This window comes from Geotrypetes seraphini, chromosome 2, assembly GCF_902459505.1.
Source record: "Geotrypetes seraphini chromosome 2, aGeoSer1.1, whole genome shotgun sequence".
NCBI lineage: Eukaryota > Metazoa > Chordata > Amphibia > Gymnophiona > Dermophiidae > Geotrypetes > Geotrypetes seraphini.
The window spans coordinates 90,162,630-90,180,990 of record NC_047085.1 but is presented as its reverse complement, the minus strand read 5'-3'; the positions used below and the strand labels follow the sequence as shown (position 1 = coordinate 90,180,990).

Genomic DNA, 18,361 nt, shown 5'->3' with positions numbered 1-18,361 from the left:
GAACTAAAAGACGTAATAGCGGAGCCACTTCGACAAATATGCAACCTATCATTAAAAACCGGAGAGATCCCGGAGGATTGGAAAATAGCAAATGTCACGCCCATCTTCAAGAAGGGCGCAAGGGGGGACCCGGGAAACTACAGGCCAGTGAGCCTGACTTCAGTTCCGGGAAAGATGATGGAGGCACTGATTAAAGACGGCATCTGTGAGCACATCGAAAAAAATGGGCAGCTAAAACCAAGTCAACATGGCTTCTGTAAGGGTAGGTCATGCCTCACAAACTTATTGTACTTCTTTGAGGGAGTGAACAGCCAGGTGGATAAAGGGGAATCTATAGACATCATTTACCTTGACTTCCAAAAAGCCTTCGACAAGGTGCCACACGAGAGACTGCTTAAAAAGATATGGAACCACGGGGTACAAGGGGAGGTCCACCGATGGATCAAAAACTGGCTGGCAAACAGGAAACAGAGGGTTGGCGTAAAGGGTCACTACTCAGACTGGAAAGGGGTCACGAGCGGAGTTCCGCAGGGGTCGGTGCTGGGACCGCTCTTGTTCAATATCTACATAAATGACCTAGAGGCGGGAACAAAGTGTGAAGTCATTAAATTTGCAGATGACACCAAACTATACAGCAGGGCTCAAACCAAGGAAGACTGCGAGGAGCTCCAAAAAGATCTAACGCAGCTGGAAAAGTGGGCCGAAAAATGGCAGATGAGCTTCAACGTGGGAAAATGCAAGGTCATGCACGTGGGGAAAAAGAACCAGATGTTCACATACAAAATGGGGGGAACACCACTAGGGGTTAGTAACCTGGAGAGAGACCTGGGAGTGATGGTAGATGCAACACTGAAGGCATCGGCGCAATGCGCCACAGCCTCTAGGAAAGCAAACAGAATGCTGGGTATCATTAAGAGGGGTATTACGACCAGGACGAAGGAAGTTATCATGCCGCTGTATCGTGCAATGGTACGGCCGCATCTGGAGTACTGTGTCCAGTACTGGTCGCCGTACCTCAAGAAGGACATGGCGGTACTTGAGGGAGTACAAAGAAGAGCAACCAAACTGATAAAGGGAATGGAAAATCTCCCATATACCAACAGATTGAAGCAGTTGGGACTTTTCTCCCTGGAGAAGCGAAGACTTAGAGGAGACATGATAGAAACCTTCAAGATCCTGAAGGGCATAGAAAAAGTAGACAGAGACAGATTTTTCAAATTAAGGGGCACCACAAGTACAAGGGGGCATTGGGGGAAATTGAAAGGGGACAGGTTTAGAACAAACGCTAGGAAGTACTTTTTCACTCAGAGGGTGGTAGATACATGGAACGGGCTTCCAGAGGCTGTTGTGGACAAGAAAACACTAAATGGATTCAAAGAAGGTTTGGATAGATTCCTAGAAGAAAAAGGGATTGGGGGGTACAGATAGGTATAGACCATTGCTCAGGCAATGGACCTGATGGGCCGCCGCGGGAGCGGACCGCTGAGCAGGATGGACCTATGGTCTGCCTCAGCGGAGGCAACTTCTTATGTTCTTATGTTCTCCCTTTATTTATCTCCTCCTTCCATCCAGTATGTGTTCTTTCCCCACTTCCATTCAGCATCTGCTCTCCCCTCTCAACTGACATCCATCTGCCTTCTGCTCTCTCCCTTCTTCTCACTTCCATCATCTGTCCCCTTCTCTCTCTCCCCCTCCCCAACTTCCATCATCTGCCCCCCTTCCCCGCACCTTTGTGGGTCACTTTCTTTCCCCTGAGGGTGGCTCATGTCAGAGGGGAAGCTTTGGCCGAGCAGAACCGCTTGCATGGAACAGTGGAACTTACTTGATGTCGATGCTAGGGCCCGTTGCCGTTTGAAGAAAAAAAAAAGGTGGAAAAAAGGGACCTGCAAAGGTGAGAGGAAGGGAAACCTCCAGGACAGCTGCTCTTTGCCCTCCTTCAGCGGCCCAAGAGTCTTTAGGCAAGCGGCAGCTCTGGGTGCTTTTAACTTCAGCCCAGAGCTGCCCCTAAGCAATAGTTTAGCGCGGTTTCATGAGGCAGCCTCAGGGCCTTTGCTAGGCCGGCCCACATCGCATCATCAAAGCGGGCCGGCCTAGCAAAGGCCCCGAGGCTGCCTCATGAAACCGCGCTAAACTACTGCTTAGGGGCAGCTCTGTGCCGAAGTTAAAAGCACACAGAGATGCCGCTGCTGGTCTGAAGGTGCGGAGACAAGGCAGGAAGCATACGCAGCAGGAGTCCCAGCAAAGGCAGGAGTCCCGGCACAGCGACGGCAACAAGAAGTTGCAAGTCAGCTGACGCCAGCACCTTTCGTTGCGGCGGGGACCCGAATCCTTCGCAGACCGGCAAGATTTTTTTGCGGACCGACACCGGTCCACGGACCGGCGGTTGAAGATCTACATTACAAGCTCCAGCATTATTTACTGGAGATTCCAGTAATTTAGCATCCACTCAATGGGATGATATTTGGTTGTTGAAGAAGAATTTAATTAAACAAGAATTGCATAGTGCTTCTTTGGTAGACTATTGCAAACAAGAAATTATACCAAGGGGTCTGCGAATACAAAAAGCTCCAAGAATGTATATTGATGACAGCGATTTTATTTCTCAATGGAACAAAATATTAAACCGCTGTTAATGATCCTATTAATTTGCACTGCCCAATCTAAGATTAGTTCTGACACTGCTAATTTAATATCACAAATACAAAGTTTACAATCAAATGCTGATTATGAAGTTCAACTAAATTTATTAGAATCTAAGACAGAGAAATTTCGAACTGAATCAAAACTTCAAGAGATGAAAAAGATTATTCAGAAGGCTATGTATATACATGGATGAAACCGGTTAGTTCAAATGATCAAGAAAATAGTAAACAGCCAGTGCGATTTCATCTGTCTTCCGATTCTAGTGACGGACAATCTAGATATTTCTTAGGGAGAGGTGGCCAGTGAAGAAGAGGCCAAAGAAGAAACAGAGGGAGATTTTTGAACAACAATCGACCTGTGACAAGAACTCAACAGCAGGCCACAATGTAGTAGTGAATATTTCCAAGGTGCAATTGTCTAAAGAAGAGATGGATGTATTAGCTAAGGGTCTGACGTTTGTGCCCGAGAAGAAAATAGACCCGTTTGAATTTAGAGTAAATTTAGAAAGATTTTTTTTAGAAAACTTCAATTGCGATTATTTTTTGCAGACAAAGAGGAAAATATAGGGCAAGATAGGTCAGTAGTGAGGGAGAAATCCACTTGGACTCCACCAGGACCTTTGGATCCAGCGTTGCAGACATATAAGAACTTGGTCTTGCAAGATATTGAACGTAAACAGAAACAGAATTTTTTTCCTATCTGGAATTTGTCTAAAGGAAGAGAAAGAGGCTGTAAAGAGATTGCAAAATAATGAACAACTAGTGATCCGCCGGGCGGACAAAGGTGGAGCAGTTGTGGTGCAGAATAAGGTGCAATACATTGGTGAGATTGCACATCAGCTTCAAGATACAACTATGTATAGTCCATTGCAAGAAGATCCTACCACCATTATTAGAGAGCAGATTTTAGAAATTGTAGGGAAAGTGTTATAACAAGGTTTCCTTACGCAACATGAGTTCATGTTTTTCACACCTAAATGTTCTCGGATTCCTTTTTTATATACTCTTCCGAAGATTCATAAAAATATTTCTTGTCCGCCAGGGAGACCCATTGTATCAGCTAAAGGGTCCCTGCTGGAACGTGTTAAATCAATATATGAACATAAGAACATATATGGACCTATTTTTGAATCCTTTAGTTCCTTTGATTAAATCTTTTGTACGGGATACTACTCATTTTTTGAAAATTTTACAACAACATCATCCTACTAATACTACAGTTTTTGTAACTCTAGATGTGCAGTCACTTTATACGAATATACCTCAAGAAGAAACTCTCGTAGTTCTTGGTTTGATGTTGGAATCCCGTCCTCATCCACATCTGGTACCTTCAAATTTTATCATTCAACTTTTATCCATTTCTTTGAAACAGAATTTTTTTGTGTTCCAGAATGTATTTTATCAGCATTGTAGTGGAACAGCAATGGGGGCATCATGTGCTCCCTCTCTAGCCAATTTGTTCATGGCACATTTTTGAAAACACATATGTTTATCCATCCAGATGGTTCTCACAGATTAAGCTATGGTGCCATTATATAGATGACATCTTTGTGCTATGGGAAGGTCTATCTGAAGATCTTTTATGTTTAATGGATGAGTTGAATCGATGTACCCAGACCATCAAATTTACCTGCACACTTGATTTGAAGAAGATAGCATTCTTGGATGTTTTGATTAAGATTAGAAATTTAACTTTTTTTCCTACTGTATATTGCAAAAATAAAGATCGTAATACATTTTTGCACTATCAAAGTTCTCATCCAAATGGAAAGTTTACCTAATTCTCAATTTTTGAGATACCGAAGAATCTGTTCCACTAAAGATGAGTTTAAATTTCAAGCAACAACTTTGAAACATAAATTGTGCAATAGAGGTTAAATAGAACAATGTGTGAAGTGGGCATATACTAGGGCGCTTTACAATCCTAGAGATCATCTTCTGGATTACTCCAATTCTAAATGCGATGACCATAGAATTACATGCATACTCCCATATTCTCAACAAGCGAGTATCTATGGTCACAGTTTAAAGAAGTTTTGGAATTGTTTGTCAGTGCGTTCCTGTTTTCGAGAATGCACTGTGATGTTTGCATTTTCTCGTAACAAAACTTCAAGATTTGCTTTGTCCAGCAAGTAAAGTAGCAATTGAATCTTCTACTATGCGGGAAGATAAGAGTGGGAGGGTGGGTCATACTAAATGCGGGCACTGCTCTGTGTGCAATGTTATGGAGGAGTGTTCATCCTTTGTGAACCTAGCTGATCAGAAATGCTACAGTTTATGTCAAGTTACAGACTGTGAGAGCAGTGGGATAGTATACATCATCAGATGTCCCTGTCAAAAACTTTATGTGAGACAGACTTCTAGGGCTTTCAAGACCAGACTTATAGAACATTGATCAAGTATTTTAAGAAAGCGTGGAAGCCCCGATGATGCAGCATTGCATGGATCAGCCCATAATTTTGAAGATCTGCGATGCTGGGTTCTGGAGCGAGTGTTTCCTTCTGTTCGAGGTGGTGATTTTAAACTGCTGCTGCTGCGGAGAGAACAGTGTTGGATCTTTTTTCTGCAAACCTGTGTACCCATTGGATTGAATAGCTGTGTGGAATGGAGAGCTTGTTTTTGATTTTAGTTTTTTGAGGATTTATTTCACTTTATTTGAAATGATGTGACATCATCACATGCACGTGGTGACGTTAGGAGCTTTAAGTCAGACAGAACGCCGGGTGGCCATTTTATAACAGGAGACGAAGCGGGTTAACTGACGCTGTGAGCTGGGCTGTGATTTGTTTTGGTGTTTAATTTGGTTATTTTTGTATAGAAACCGTTTTTTGTTTATAGCAAATCCCTGAAGAAGCTTGATTGCGAAACAGGGAGCCCTGTTGAATGTTGTGGAAACATTATGCCAGCGGTGATGACTGTTTAGCTGTTGTGTTGTATGCTTATGCTCCACTATGTGGGTTTTACCTGCTTCCACATCTCAGCACTACGTTAAAGAACATTTGGAACACTACTTTTTCAGATAAGTGATGATATTGAAAGACTGTGTTATTTTATAATATAATTCCACTTATCTTGGAGTTTTTGACCGAGGATGTGTCTGCTGGTCTCAAAGTGGTGATTTTGAGATTGGCTTGTCTATGTGGAAAATTTTGTGGAACCCCTATTAGACACTGAGATCTTTTCTCCTTTTTCTTTAGGTACTGTAGAGGTTGTGCTGAATAACATTGGATGTTGTTTTTGGATATATAGTATTTGGACATCCTTTCTTGTTAGTGAATGTTTTTGTAAACATTACTAAATATGACATACTAAATGTAACATACTAAATGTACTCACTTGGACAAAAATACCTAAAACATAGAAAAAAAAAACCCAAAAGGATTGAAAAAAAAAAAAATCCAGAAATTCTTCTTGAATGAGATGAATACTTTAAGTCTTGCGAAATAATGTCAACATTCACAAACAAAAATGGTGAAGGCAAACAACAAAATCTGCAAGAAATATGATATTAGATTGAACCAAGGGTGGTGTTTTCCTTGATGCTGAAGTTTACAGAAGCAGACAAGAATCATAACCTATATGTAATCCTTGCAATAAACTATTCATACTAGTGTAACTTCCAGATGCCCTCTGCTGTCCTAATCTGAAATTCTGCTAAGGATGCAATGAATTCATTTTCTGCTCAAATATCTCCACCTTGTGGTTATTGGAATAGTTTTCGGTTATTGTGACTATTTCATAACAACCACAAGCACACTTCTGTTTGACAGTTATATACAAATTACACAGAACTGTATACAAAATCCATTGAACTACATGGAAATACATATGTATATACATTAAGAAATGATTGTGATTATGGAATGAGTAGCCAAAAATTAAAACATAAGAATTGCCATACTGGGACAGATCGAAGATCCGTCAAGTCCTGCATCCAGTCTCCAACATTGGCCAACTCAGGGCCCAAGTATCTAGCTAGATCCCAAGTAGTAAAAAAGACTTTATGATGCTTATCCTTGAAATAAGCAGTAGATTTCCCCAAGCCATCTCAATAATGGCCTATGAGGAGCGTTCAATAATTTATCTACCTCAGTAGGAAAGAGGAAAGTTTCAAAAAAACTTTTATATAGTCCCCTGATAGCTCAATACACTTCACCCACGTTTGAAATAACTTTAACCCTTTTGAAAAGATTTCTTCTGTTTGACCTTCAAACCAGGATATCACAGCTTCCTTGACATCTTCATCACTTGAAAACTACTGTCCCATAGAGAGATTTCTTCAAAATTCAGAACAGAAAATAATCCAAGGGAGCCAAGTACGGACTGGAGGATGGATGGTTCAGCTGCTGAAACCCACATTCTCGGATGGCAGCCTGGGATTATCATGACATGTGCACTGGCACATTGTCGTGAAAAAGCAGCACCTGCTATGATTTTTCCTCATATTTTCTCCTTCATTGACTCCTGCAAAGAAATTATTGTGTTGGTGTAACTCTCCCTGGTTATGGTTGTTTTGTGTGAAATGAACTCCAGAAGTAAAAATCCTGCATCATCCCAGAAGACAGCTGCCATGACTTTACCTGCAGAATTTTCTGTCTTGGACATTTTTGGGGTGGGGTATGGATTTGTGCTTCCACTGCATTGACTCCATTTTGGACTTAGGATCTCTGTGATCTAGTCACCAAATGATGAAAAAATCCACTTGGGCTTCACGAAACATTTCCAAGAACTTCCGACAGCACTGGTGGACTTCTGACATGGCATCAGCATTCTTGGAACCCATCTTGCACTAATTTTGAATATGCCCAACTTTTCATGAATTATTTTCCAAACTGTACCTGCTGAGATGCCCATTTCTTCAGCTATTCGGAAAACCTTAATTCGTTTGTCTGAAAAAATTAAATCCTTGACTTTCTTGCACATTTCTGTGGAAGTTGCTTCCACAGGCCGTCCAGTGTGACGGTCATTGTCAATGGACTCTCTACCTCACTTAAACTGCTCGCGCTAAATTTTACTTTGTAGGATGATGGGAAGACTCACCATAAACTGCAGTCATGCATTCATGGATCTCCTGTGTCTTTTTCCCTTCTTTTGTGAGAAATTGTATTACTGAATGGTGCTCCAAATCTAGCAGTTTCTTACTTGATTCACATGAGGAATCTCCTGACATCCTGTCTCTTGGAATGTTAGACTTGTACAAAGCCACAACTGTGCATGAGCAACCTTGAAACATGTCATAACATGCACAGACTTGTTGCAACATGCTTGCTACTTTCTTTCATACTCAGGTAGATAAATTATTGAATGCCCCTCATATTTCAAACTACAATGTTTACTGTTTTAATGGGATGCGAAAATCTAAAAATACCATTTCTAGCATCACTTGAGAATTTTACTATAAGGAACATTAATTACAGGAGCATTAAAAATTCTAGGGGGGGTCCCATGATACCATCCAGGTAAGCGGATGCTTGACTGTTCTGCCCCATGTTATGTGGGCATTTGCTCAGTTTCTTGTATAAGAACTGGTTAAGTGGTTGTAATACAGTGGAACTTTGGTTTACGAGCATAATTCATTCCAGAAGCATGAGGTTGGCCGTTTAGTAAAAAGGGGGCCATAGTGCAAAATATAGAGGTCCACTGATTGGCAGTTGTCGACTTCTAGCTAGGTTCAGCAAACCATCGCAGCAACGCCTGTTCAACGTCTCCAGCCTTCCCAATTCTCTTCTGTTTTCTGGTAGAATATCACTTGCTTTTTTTATAAATCTGAGAAATCTGGCTAGGATGAATGCTGTAATGTTTTGCAAATAGAGACCCAACTCTATCTTTGGTCAAGTCTCTTTAACACATCGACAGGTTCAGCCAAAGACAATGATTTTTGTCCAGCATGGTGGACACGTTCAGCAAAATACAATGATTTTTGCTCACGCAACGCCATGATGCAGTTCCAAAAGTTTGAACACCTGGCCAGGCCTGGCAGTTCCAAAACATGTGGTTCATTCACGTCAGAACGTGATTGCATTTAACCGGAGTGAACATAACATGAAAGAATAGAGGTTGGACCTATGACATCTGTGCACATAAGCCGAGTGTGTGCTTATCAGAATTGCAAATATCCGGAGATTTGGATAGAGGATGTGAGCTAGATGTGGTGTATTTAGATTTTAGAAGCCTTTGACAGTGTTCCACACAGACATCTAATAAATAAACTGAGTGCCCTCAGGATGGGTCCCAAAGTGACGGGCTGGGTCAAGAACTGGTTGAGTGGAAGGCAACAGAGGGTAATGATCAATGGAGATCGCCCTGAGGAAAGGGATGTTACCAGTGCTGTGCCTCAAGGTTCTGTTCTGGGGCCTGTTCTTAACATTTTAATAAACAATATTGCTGAAGGGTTGTTGGGTAAGATTTGCCTCTGCGGATGATACGAAAATCTGCAATAGAGTAGACACGCTGGATGGTGTGAATAACATGAAGAAAGACCTGGCAAAGCTTGAAGAATGGTCTGAAATTTGGCAGCTAAAATTTAATGCTAAGAAATGCAAGGTCATGCATTTGGGCTGCAAAAACCCAAGGAAATAGTACAGATTAGGGAGTAAAAAGGTTATGTGCACGACAGAAGGGCAGGACTTGGGTGTGATTGTATGTGATGATCTTAAGGTGGCCAAACAGGTTGAAAAGGTGACGGCGAAAACTAGAAGGCTGCTAGGTTGCATAGGGAGAGGTATAGCTAGTAGGGAAAAGGAGGTATTGATGCCCCTGTATAAGACTTTGGTGAGACCTCATTTAGAATATTGTAAACAATTCACGAGGCTGCACCTTCAAAAAGATATAAAAAGGATGGAGTCGGTCCAGAGGAAGGCTACTAAAACAGTATGTGGTCTTCATCATAAGGCATATGGGGACAGACTTAAAGATCTCAATCTGTATACTTTGGAGGAAAGGCGGGAGAGGGGAGATACAATTGAGATGTTTAAATACCTACGTCAGGGGTGCCCACACTTTTTGGGCTTGCAAACTACTTTTAAAATGACCAAGTCAAAATGATCTACCAACAATAAAAAAATTTTTAAAACACAAAGCACATGAAAGGCAGAGAAAATGTTAACCATCATTCATATTCCGGGGTTTTTTCAAAGAGGTCAAGGCAGATGACTCTATGCAATGTCACCTCAGTAACAACCATACAAAAATAGACAAATATACCTCCTCTCTTTTTACTAAACCGCAATAACAGTTTTTAGCGCAGGGAGCTGCGCTAAATGCCCCGCGCTGCTCTCGACACTCATAGGCTCCCTGTGCTAAAAACCGCTATTGTGGTTTAGTAAAATATAGACAGCAGATATAAATTCTCAAAACGGACACATTTTGATCACTAAATTGAAAATAAAATCATTTTTCCTACCTTTGTCTGGTGATTTCATGAGTCTGTGGTTGCACTTTCTTCTTCTGACTGTGCATCTAATATTTCTTCCTCCTGTATGCTTCCTCTCCTCCAGACCTCATTCTCTACCCCAACTTTTTCTTTCTTTCTCCCTGCCCCCTTCTTTCTTTCTGTCTCCCTGCCTTTCTCTCTCTCCATGCCCCCTATCTTTCTGTTTCCCTTATTTCTTTGTCTCCCTTCCCCCTTTCTTGCTTTCTTTCTCCCTGCCCTCCCCCAAGCCACTAGGTTGCTGCCACCACCATCGGGGAACATGCCCCCAAGCCCTCTAAACAACTGTGTCCTTTCATACCACTAGAACTCAATGAGTCACAAAGTGCTACTAGTATACAAAAAAAATTATTCTTTTTTTCCCCTCGGCCAAATTTTTATTTCTGAAGGTCCCTCCCAGAAATTAAAAGGGAACCTCATCCTGCTTCTAGAGGTTCCTTAACCTAAATAATGACTGAAAATCACTGGGTTGAATAGTTTTTGCTGCAGCTGAAGATATTAACAACTATCCAGTGATGAAGTAGAGGATGCAAGCATTTTTATGTTCTATCTTGCATGATAAACAAGAACCAATTTCATTACTTTAAACCTTGAAAGAGCTAAGAAGGGAGGTAGATGCATTCAATGGCCTCTCAGAGGAATTGTTGGAGCAAAACAGTAACTGAATTCAAGAAAGCGTAAGAGGACATTTCTCCGAGTGAGAATTTTGCTCTGTGCTTTGGTGATTTCAAGATTGGGGATAAGAACATAAGAATAGCATTACTGGGTCAGACCAACAGTCCATCTAGCCCAGGATCCTGTCTTCACAGAGGCCAATCCAAGTCACAAGTACCTGGCAAAATCCAAAAATAGTAGCAGCATTCCATGCTACCGAACTAGGGCAAGGTGTGGCTTCCCCCATGTCTGTCTCAACAGCAGATTATAAACTTTTCCTCCAGGAACTTCTGCAAACCTTTTTTTAAACCAGCTACATTAACCGATCTTACCACATCCTCTGTAGGTTTATTGCTAAAGACAAGTTTCAATTTTAAAATAAGCCAAAATCTTTATTAACCAGTTTCCATAGCTTTTTCTAAAGTTTTAAAGTTGAACTTTCTGCCAGATAGAAACTTAACTATCATAGCCTATAGTATTAACAGAAGGTATGGTCTTCAAGGACACAAGGTGCATAAAAGGTGCCGCGAGTTTTAGAAGTGGTATCATGCTATTTCAAATACTTTTGCTTGTGGACCTGTGTAACTAACCCAGAAGAGCAATGGATATTTGATTCAAATGCCAGTGCTGCTTTATGGTTGACAGATAAGTGGCCCTTTTTTCACATACAGTGGTGCCTCACACAACTAACTTAATTCGTTCCAGGAGCAAGTTTGTTATGCGAAAAGTTAGTTATGTGAAACGCGTTTTCCCATAACAATACATGTTAAAAAAAATAATTCGTTCTGTAGCATAAAATATGCTAAGATGACATAAAAAAAGATAAATTTTTGGTTATTATTTTTATTTAGATACATCTAAAAACATAATTGTTTTTTAAAACAACACACATTTTTTTAAATTTAAAGACAGACTAAGTAGAGTCTAATTTTACAGTGAGAGAGGGCAGAGTCTCAGCGGCAAAAACTGGGACTTAACTGTTCATTTTTTTTTTTTTTTCTACCGTGTTTCCCCGATGATAAGGCAGGGCCATCAAATAAGACAGCCCCCCCTTTTTAGAAAAAAATGTAAAATAAGGCACCCCCCCGCAAATAAGCCACCCACCGATACCTGCGCTTACCCGAATCGGGTGGTACGGTGGGTGACTCCGTGTGGTCCCTGGCACCCCCGACACGATCGGAGCAAGAGGGAGCTCAAGCCCTCTTGCCCCCCCGACTCCCCGACACGATCGGGGCAAGAGGGAGCTCAAGCCCTCTTGCCCCCCCGACTCCCCGACACGATCGGGGCAAAAGGGAGCTCAAGCCCTCTTGCCCCCCCGACTCCCCGACACGATCGGGGCAAAAGGGAGCCCAAGCCCTCTTGCCCCGCCGATTCCCCAACTCCCCGACAATGTCGGGCCAGGAGGGAGCCCAAGTCCTCCTGGCCACGGCGACCCCCTAACCCCACCCTGCACTACATTACGGGCAGGAGGGATCCCAGGCCCTCCTGCCCTCGACGCAAACCCCCCCTCCCCCCAACGACCGCCCCCCCCAAGAACCTCCGACCGCCCCCCCAGCCGACCCGCGACCCCCCTGGCCGACCCCCACGACACCCCCAACCCCCTTCCCCGTACCTTTCTGTAGTTGGCCGGACAGACGGGAGCCAAACCCGCCTGTCCGGCAGGCAGCCAACGACGGAATGAGGCCGGATTGGCCCATCCGTCCCAAAGCTCCGCCTACTGGTGGGGCCTAAGGCGCCTGGGCCAATCAGAATAGGCCCGGGAGCCTTAGGTCCCTCCTGGGGGCAGGGCCTGAGGCACATGGTCGGGTTGGGCCCATGTGCCTCAGGCCCCGCCCCCAGGAGGGACCTAAGGCTCCCGGGCCTATTCTGATTGGCCCAGGCGCCTTAGGCCCCACCAGTAGGCGGAGCTTTGGGACGGATGGGCCAATCCGGCCTCATTCCGTCGTTGGCTGCCTGCCGGACAGGCGGGTTTGGCTCCCGTCTGTCCGGCCAACTACAGAAAGGTACGGGGAAGGGGGTTGGGGGTGTCGTGGGGGTCGGCCAGGGGGGTCGCGGGTCGGCTGGGGGGGCGGTCGGAGGTTCTTGGGGGGGGCGGTCGTTGGGGGGAGGGGGGGTTTGCGTCGAGGGCAGGAGGGCCTGGGATCCCTCCTGCCCGTAATGTAGTGCAGGGTGGGGTTAGGGGGTCGCCGTGGCCAGGAGGACTTGGGCTCCCTCCTGGCCCGATATTGTCGGGGAGTTGGGGAATCGGCGGGGCAAGAGGGCTTGGGCTCCTTTTTGCCCCGATCGTGTCGGGGAGTCGGGGGGGCAAGAGGGAGCCAGGCGGAGAGAGGGCAGTTAAGCGCAGTGCCTGCGCGGAAGGATGCAGCTCGGGCGACTTCGTTGTGTGAAACGAAGTTCGTTGTACGAATCAAGACATAAAGTTCGTTGTGCGCAGCGTGCGCTGTGCGAGGCGTCCGTTGTGTGAGGCACCACTGTACAAGTATATATTAGATTTACTGAATATATTTGAATAAATGTATGTTTTAATAGTGACTACAGAACTTTTTTTTTTTAAGAGAAAAGTGGATTTAGACAAGTGATGGAAACAGGATCTGGAACAACTTATTGATCTTTTGACCTGTTTCAATTGATTACTGATGGTTTACCCCTCCTCCTTCACTGTATTTTTTTTTAAGGTCCTCTGTCTATTATCAACAAAGTCTTTCTAGATAGTTATGTGTGTGCTGCAAGCCTTTTCCCCCCTTTCTTTTTTTCTTGTACATCATCCACAAAGAAGCAAACCCATGAACTACGTATATTTAACCAACAATTTGGAAAGTAGCTTAAAATTTGGCTATTTATTTTATTATATATGTTGATTCCCTGTTCTGTTCAGGTTCATTCTTTCATAAATATGACGCTTCTCCTTTTTATTTTAATGCAATTGTGTATGTGAAAATTTGATATAAGTCGCTTAGTTGTAAGCGGGTTATAAATGAAGTACATAAATAAATAAATAACTCCCCCCCACCCTTTTTTTTTTTTTTTTTTACTAAACCATAGCACTTTTTTTTAGCACAAGCCACAGCGGTAACACAAATTCTATGAGTATCAGAGCTGTTACTGCCATGGCCGGTGCTAAAAACCACGCTACAGTTTTGTAAAAAGAGTGTGGAATAAACTACCCCTCAGCCTTTTGGTGGTTGAATTGGTAAATTGAATACTTATGTTAAGATTTTCTTTTTCAAAAAGTAGCATTTGCTGTTAGTGTTGTAGTTCATTTACTCAAACGGTACCAGTCAGAAAGAAGTCTCCATTTCTTCTTAAGCAAGGAAGAAAATCTGATTACACCACACAATAAAATCATATTATATACTGATACTTATTTTGTACCTGGGGCAATGGAGAGTTAACTGACTGACTTTGCCCAGAATCACAAAAAGCTGCAGCAGGAATTGAACCCTGCTTCTCAGGCTACTGCACTAACCATTAGGCTACTCCTCCACAAAGTTAGATGTCTACTGGTGTATGATTTAAACGTACTGTTGAACGGTACCATACTGACTTTATATATTACTTCACTTTTCTAGAAAACTGTAAAGCTCTGAATGTTCACCGAATTGAATTTTTGGTAGGCCATACATAACACAGTAATAATGCTGGTTTCAGTTTAAGAATGTTGTGCTGAGATGCAGGGATAAGATTCGGTAAATGATCAACTCTGAACTCATTCATTCTATTTGGTCTGCTCAACTCACCTTCCTACCGCTCTCAGCTGAAGCAGCCGAGGAACTTTCTGGTTCCAGCACCACCGCTAAGCCCCCTGGCCTGGATGAAGCAGGTTTGCTGGAGCCTCCAATCTCAAACCCGCTGCTGCAAAGGCGGTCTGGGCACCGCATTGATAGTGACAGCAGCAGCAGCCGGCTCCTAGCGACTCTCCAGCACTGCGCAGCCATGATAAATCCCGAATCCCCGAGGTGAAAATGGGGAAGAGCGGCAACCTGAGGAGAAAAAGAAAGCAAGCCTAAACGAGAGCTGCGCCCTCTGCCGGCTGGAGATAAACCGGAGGATTGAGGAGGAGGAGAAGACGGAGGTGGCAGGACAGTTAGGGTGAGCGCTGCTGCTTGTTTACTCTGACAATTTGTTTTCAAGAAGCGAAGCGAAGAAAACTAGGATTAGAGTCTCAGGCATAGGAGCTAGTTGCAGTGAATGCTGAGTAGTCCCACTATTGAGCAAGCTCCTTCACTGTGTTCATCCAGGCAGAAGAGCCAACATTTCAAAATGATTGGGGGTGCTAAATCCAACATATATTCTCTCTCCCCAGGCAATGTTTGTTCAATATTGGGGGTTCTCAAGCTCCCACAGAGCTGACACCTATCATGCCTAAGGTGACCATTTATTTTTTTCATCAAAAGGGGACATCTATTAATTGTCAGTCCCGCCCCTAATCCCGCCCTAGCCCCGCCCCATCCCACCCTAGTCCCGCCCCAATCCCACTCTAGCCTCACCCCCAATTTCTTCCATTTATTTTTCATGCACACATATCTTATTAATTCATAATAGTAACCATAAAAATTTTTAAAAACTACAAAGCATACTATACACATAGAAAATGTTTCAAAGATGTCAAGGCAGATGACTTTAAAATATGCAATGTCACCTCAATAACTATAGAAAAATAGACAAATATAGTGCAAAATATAGAGAGCAGATATAAATTCTCAAAACTGACACATTTTGATCATTAAAATGAAAATAAAATCATTTTTCCTACCTTTGCTCATGAGTCTCTCCTTGTGTTTCCTGCTCTCTGTGTATCCTTTCTTTCTGCACTCAGGCCCAACAATTGTTCCTTTCTATTCCCTCCCTCCTTCCTTCCTATGTCCTTAGTGCCCCCCAGTGCCTCTTTTCCATGTCCTTAGTGCCACCAGTGCCTCCTTCCCATGTCCTTAATGCCCCCCCAGTGCCTCCTTCCCATGTCCTTAGTGCCCCCCAGTACCTGTCCTGTGTCCTTAGTGCCTCCAGTGCTTCCTTCCCATGTCCTTATGCTCCCAGTGCCTCCTTCCCATGATTCCCCCCCCCCACACTGCCTTCCAGACTTTGTCCCACCCCCACCACCGAAGCTAACCTGCCTGCATGCCTACCTACCTCCTTCCCTTCCTGCCACTGCAAAAAAAAAAAAAAAGCCTCCCTCCAGCGCCCAAGTGACCCCCTCCCCCCCCCCGCCGCTGCTACTCTCCTTCTTACCTCCCTGCTGCTGCTGGCAATCGCTGCCCAGAAGCCTTCTTCCCGATGTCAATTCTGACGTCGGAGAGGACGTTCTGGGCCAGCCAATCACTGCTTGGCTGGCCCGGAACGTCCTCTCCGACGTCAGAACTGACGTCTGGAAGAAGGCTTCTGAGGGACGATTACTAGCATCAGCAGGGAGGTAAGAAGGAGAACAAGCGGTGGCGGCCAATGGGGGAGGGGTTAAATCGGGCACCCATCTTCCCAGGTGCATGTCCAGCCCTGGTTTTTCCTCCCGCCCTAGCTATGAGTAGCAGAAGGAGCTGAGAGTGACGCCTTCTTTTCTCTTCTCCCCCAATCAGAGCTAGAGGGCGGACCCTTCTATGACTCTCCCTGCCCCAGGAACTGTTCTGACCAATCAGCACTGAAAGGGATTGAAGACCGTGCGTCACTTAGCCCTCATCTCTGCCCTTCTCTCCCTCCAGCGCTACAAGAGGCCAGAAAAAGAGGCTTTTTTGTTTGGGTTTTTTTGCGTGGCAGGGTCAGGGACAGGAAGCGATCACCTGTCCTGTTGTCCCCGCGCACAGCTTCAGGACCCTGTCCCTGAAAACGGGACATTTCAACGTCCCGAAGCTGTGTGTAGGGACAACGGGACAGGGGGTCTGAAAACGGGACGGTCCCGTTCAAAATGGAACGTATGGTCACCTTAATCATACCTCTCCAGTCATTTTAAAATATTGGTCGACTCCCATTATGCCTTACTATTCATTTTAAAATATTTAAGGCATAGCTTCTAATGAAGGCTTAACGCACATTTTTTTAATTATTGGTCATACTTAACGTGACCATTTATTTTTTCATCAAAACAGGACATCTATTAATTGTCAGTCCTGCCCTCAATCCCACCCCCAATTTCTTCCATTCATTTTTCATGTACACATAATATCTTATTAATTCCTAATGGTAACCATAAATTTTTTTTTTTTTTTTAAACCCAACCCCACAAAGAACACTATACCCAGAAACTGGCTGTCGGACAGATGCCAGAGGGTGGTGGTTAATGGAAGTCGCTCGAAGGAAGGAAAAGTGAGTAGTGGAGTCCCTCGGGGATCAGTGCTGGGGCCAATCCTGTTCAATATGTTTGTGAGTGACATTGCTGAAGGGATAGAAGGAAAAGTGTGCCTTTTTGCAGATGATACCAAGATTTGTAACAGAGTAGACACCGAAGAGGGAGTGGAAAATATGAAAAAGGATCTGCAAAAGTTAGAGGAATGGTCTAATGCCTGCCAACTAAAATTCAATGCAAAGAAATGCAGAGTAATGCATTTGGGGATTAATAATAGGAAGGAACCGTATATGCTGGGAGGAGAGAAGCTGATATGCACGGACGGGAAGAGGGACCTTGGGGTGATAGTGTCCGAAGATCTAAAGGTGAAAAAACAGTGTGACAAGGCAGTGGCTGCTGCCAGAAGGATGTTGGGCTGTATAAAGAGAGGCGTAGTCAGTAGAAGGAAGAAGGTGTTGATGCCCCTGTACAGGTCATTGGTAAGGCCCCACTTGGAGTATTGTGTTCAATTTTGGAGACCGTATCTGGCGAAGGACGTAAGAAGACTTGAGGCAGTCCAGAGGAGGGCGACGAAAATGATAGGAGGCTTGCCCCAGAAGACGTATGAGGAGAGACTGGAAGCCCTGAATATGTATACCCTAGAGAAAAGGAGAGACAGGGGAGATATGATTCAGACGTTCAAATACTTGAAGGGTATTAACATAGAACAAAATCTTTTTCAGAGAAAGGAAAATGGTAAAACCAGAGGACATAATTTGAGGTTGAGGGGTGGTAGATTCAAAGGCAATGTTAGGAAATTCTACTTTACGGAGAGGGTGGTGGATGCCTGGAATGTGCTCCCGAGAGAGGTGGTGGAAAGTAAAACTGTGACTGAGTTCAAAGAAGCGTGGGATGAACACAGAGGATCTAGAATCAGAAAATAATATTAAAAATTGAACTAAGGCCAGTACTGGGCAGACTTGCACGGTCTGTGTCTGTATATGGCCGTTTGGTGGAGGATGGGCTGGGGAGGGCTTCAATGGCTGGGAGGGTGTAGATGGGCTAGAGTAAGTCTTAACAGAGATTTCGGCAGTTGGAACCCAAGCACAGTACAGGGTAAAGCTTTGGATTCTTGCCTAGAAATAGCTAAGAAGAAAAAATAAAAAATTTAAATTGAATCAGGTTGGGCAGACTGGATGGACCATTCGGGTCTTTATCTGCTGTCATCTATTATGTTACTATTATTTATATTTGGAGGGGTTTCAAAGATGTCAAGGCAGATGACTTTAAAATATGCAATATCACCTCAGTAACTACAGAAAAATAGACAAATATAGTGCAAAATATATATATAAATTCTCAAAACTGACACATTTTGATCACTAA

The 18,361-nt window shown here is 43.8% G+C and overlaps 1 protein-coding gene across 3 annotated transcripts in view; it reads right to left on the bottom strand.

The window, feature by feature from the left end:
- Positions 1 to 16,010, bottom strand: part of MRPS28 (mitochondrial ribosomal protein S28) — a 282,541-nt gene extending 266,531 nt beyond the window's left edge. For all 3 annotated transcript variants that reach the window (XM_033933285.1, XM_033933284.1, XM_033933286.1), the window contains exons 1-2: positions 15,952 to 16,010; positions 14,463 to 14,705 (exon numbers count right to left, since the gene is read on the bottom strand). In XM_033933285.1, coding sequence (XP_033789176.1) covers positions 14,463 to 14,660 — 198 coding nt within the window. In that variant the 5' untranslated portion in view covers positions 14,661 to 14,705; positions 15,952 to 16,010. The remainder of the gene's footprint in view (positions 1 to 14,462; positions 14,706 to 15,951) is intronic.
- Between the last annotated feature and the right edge of the window lie 2,351 nt (positions 16,011 to 18,361).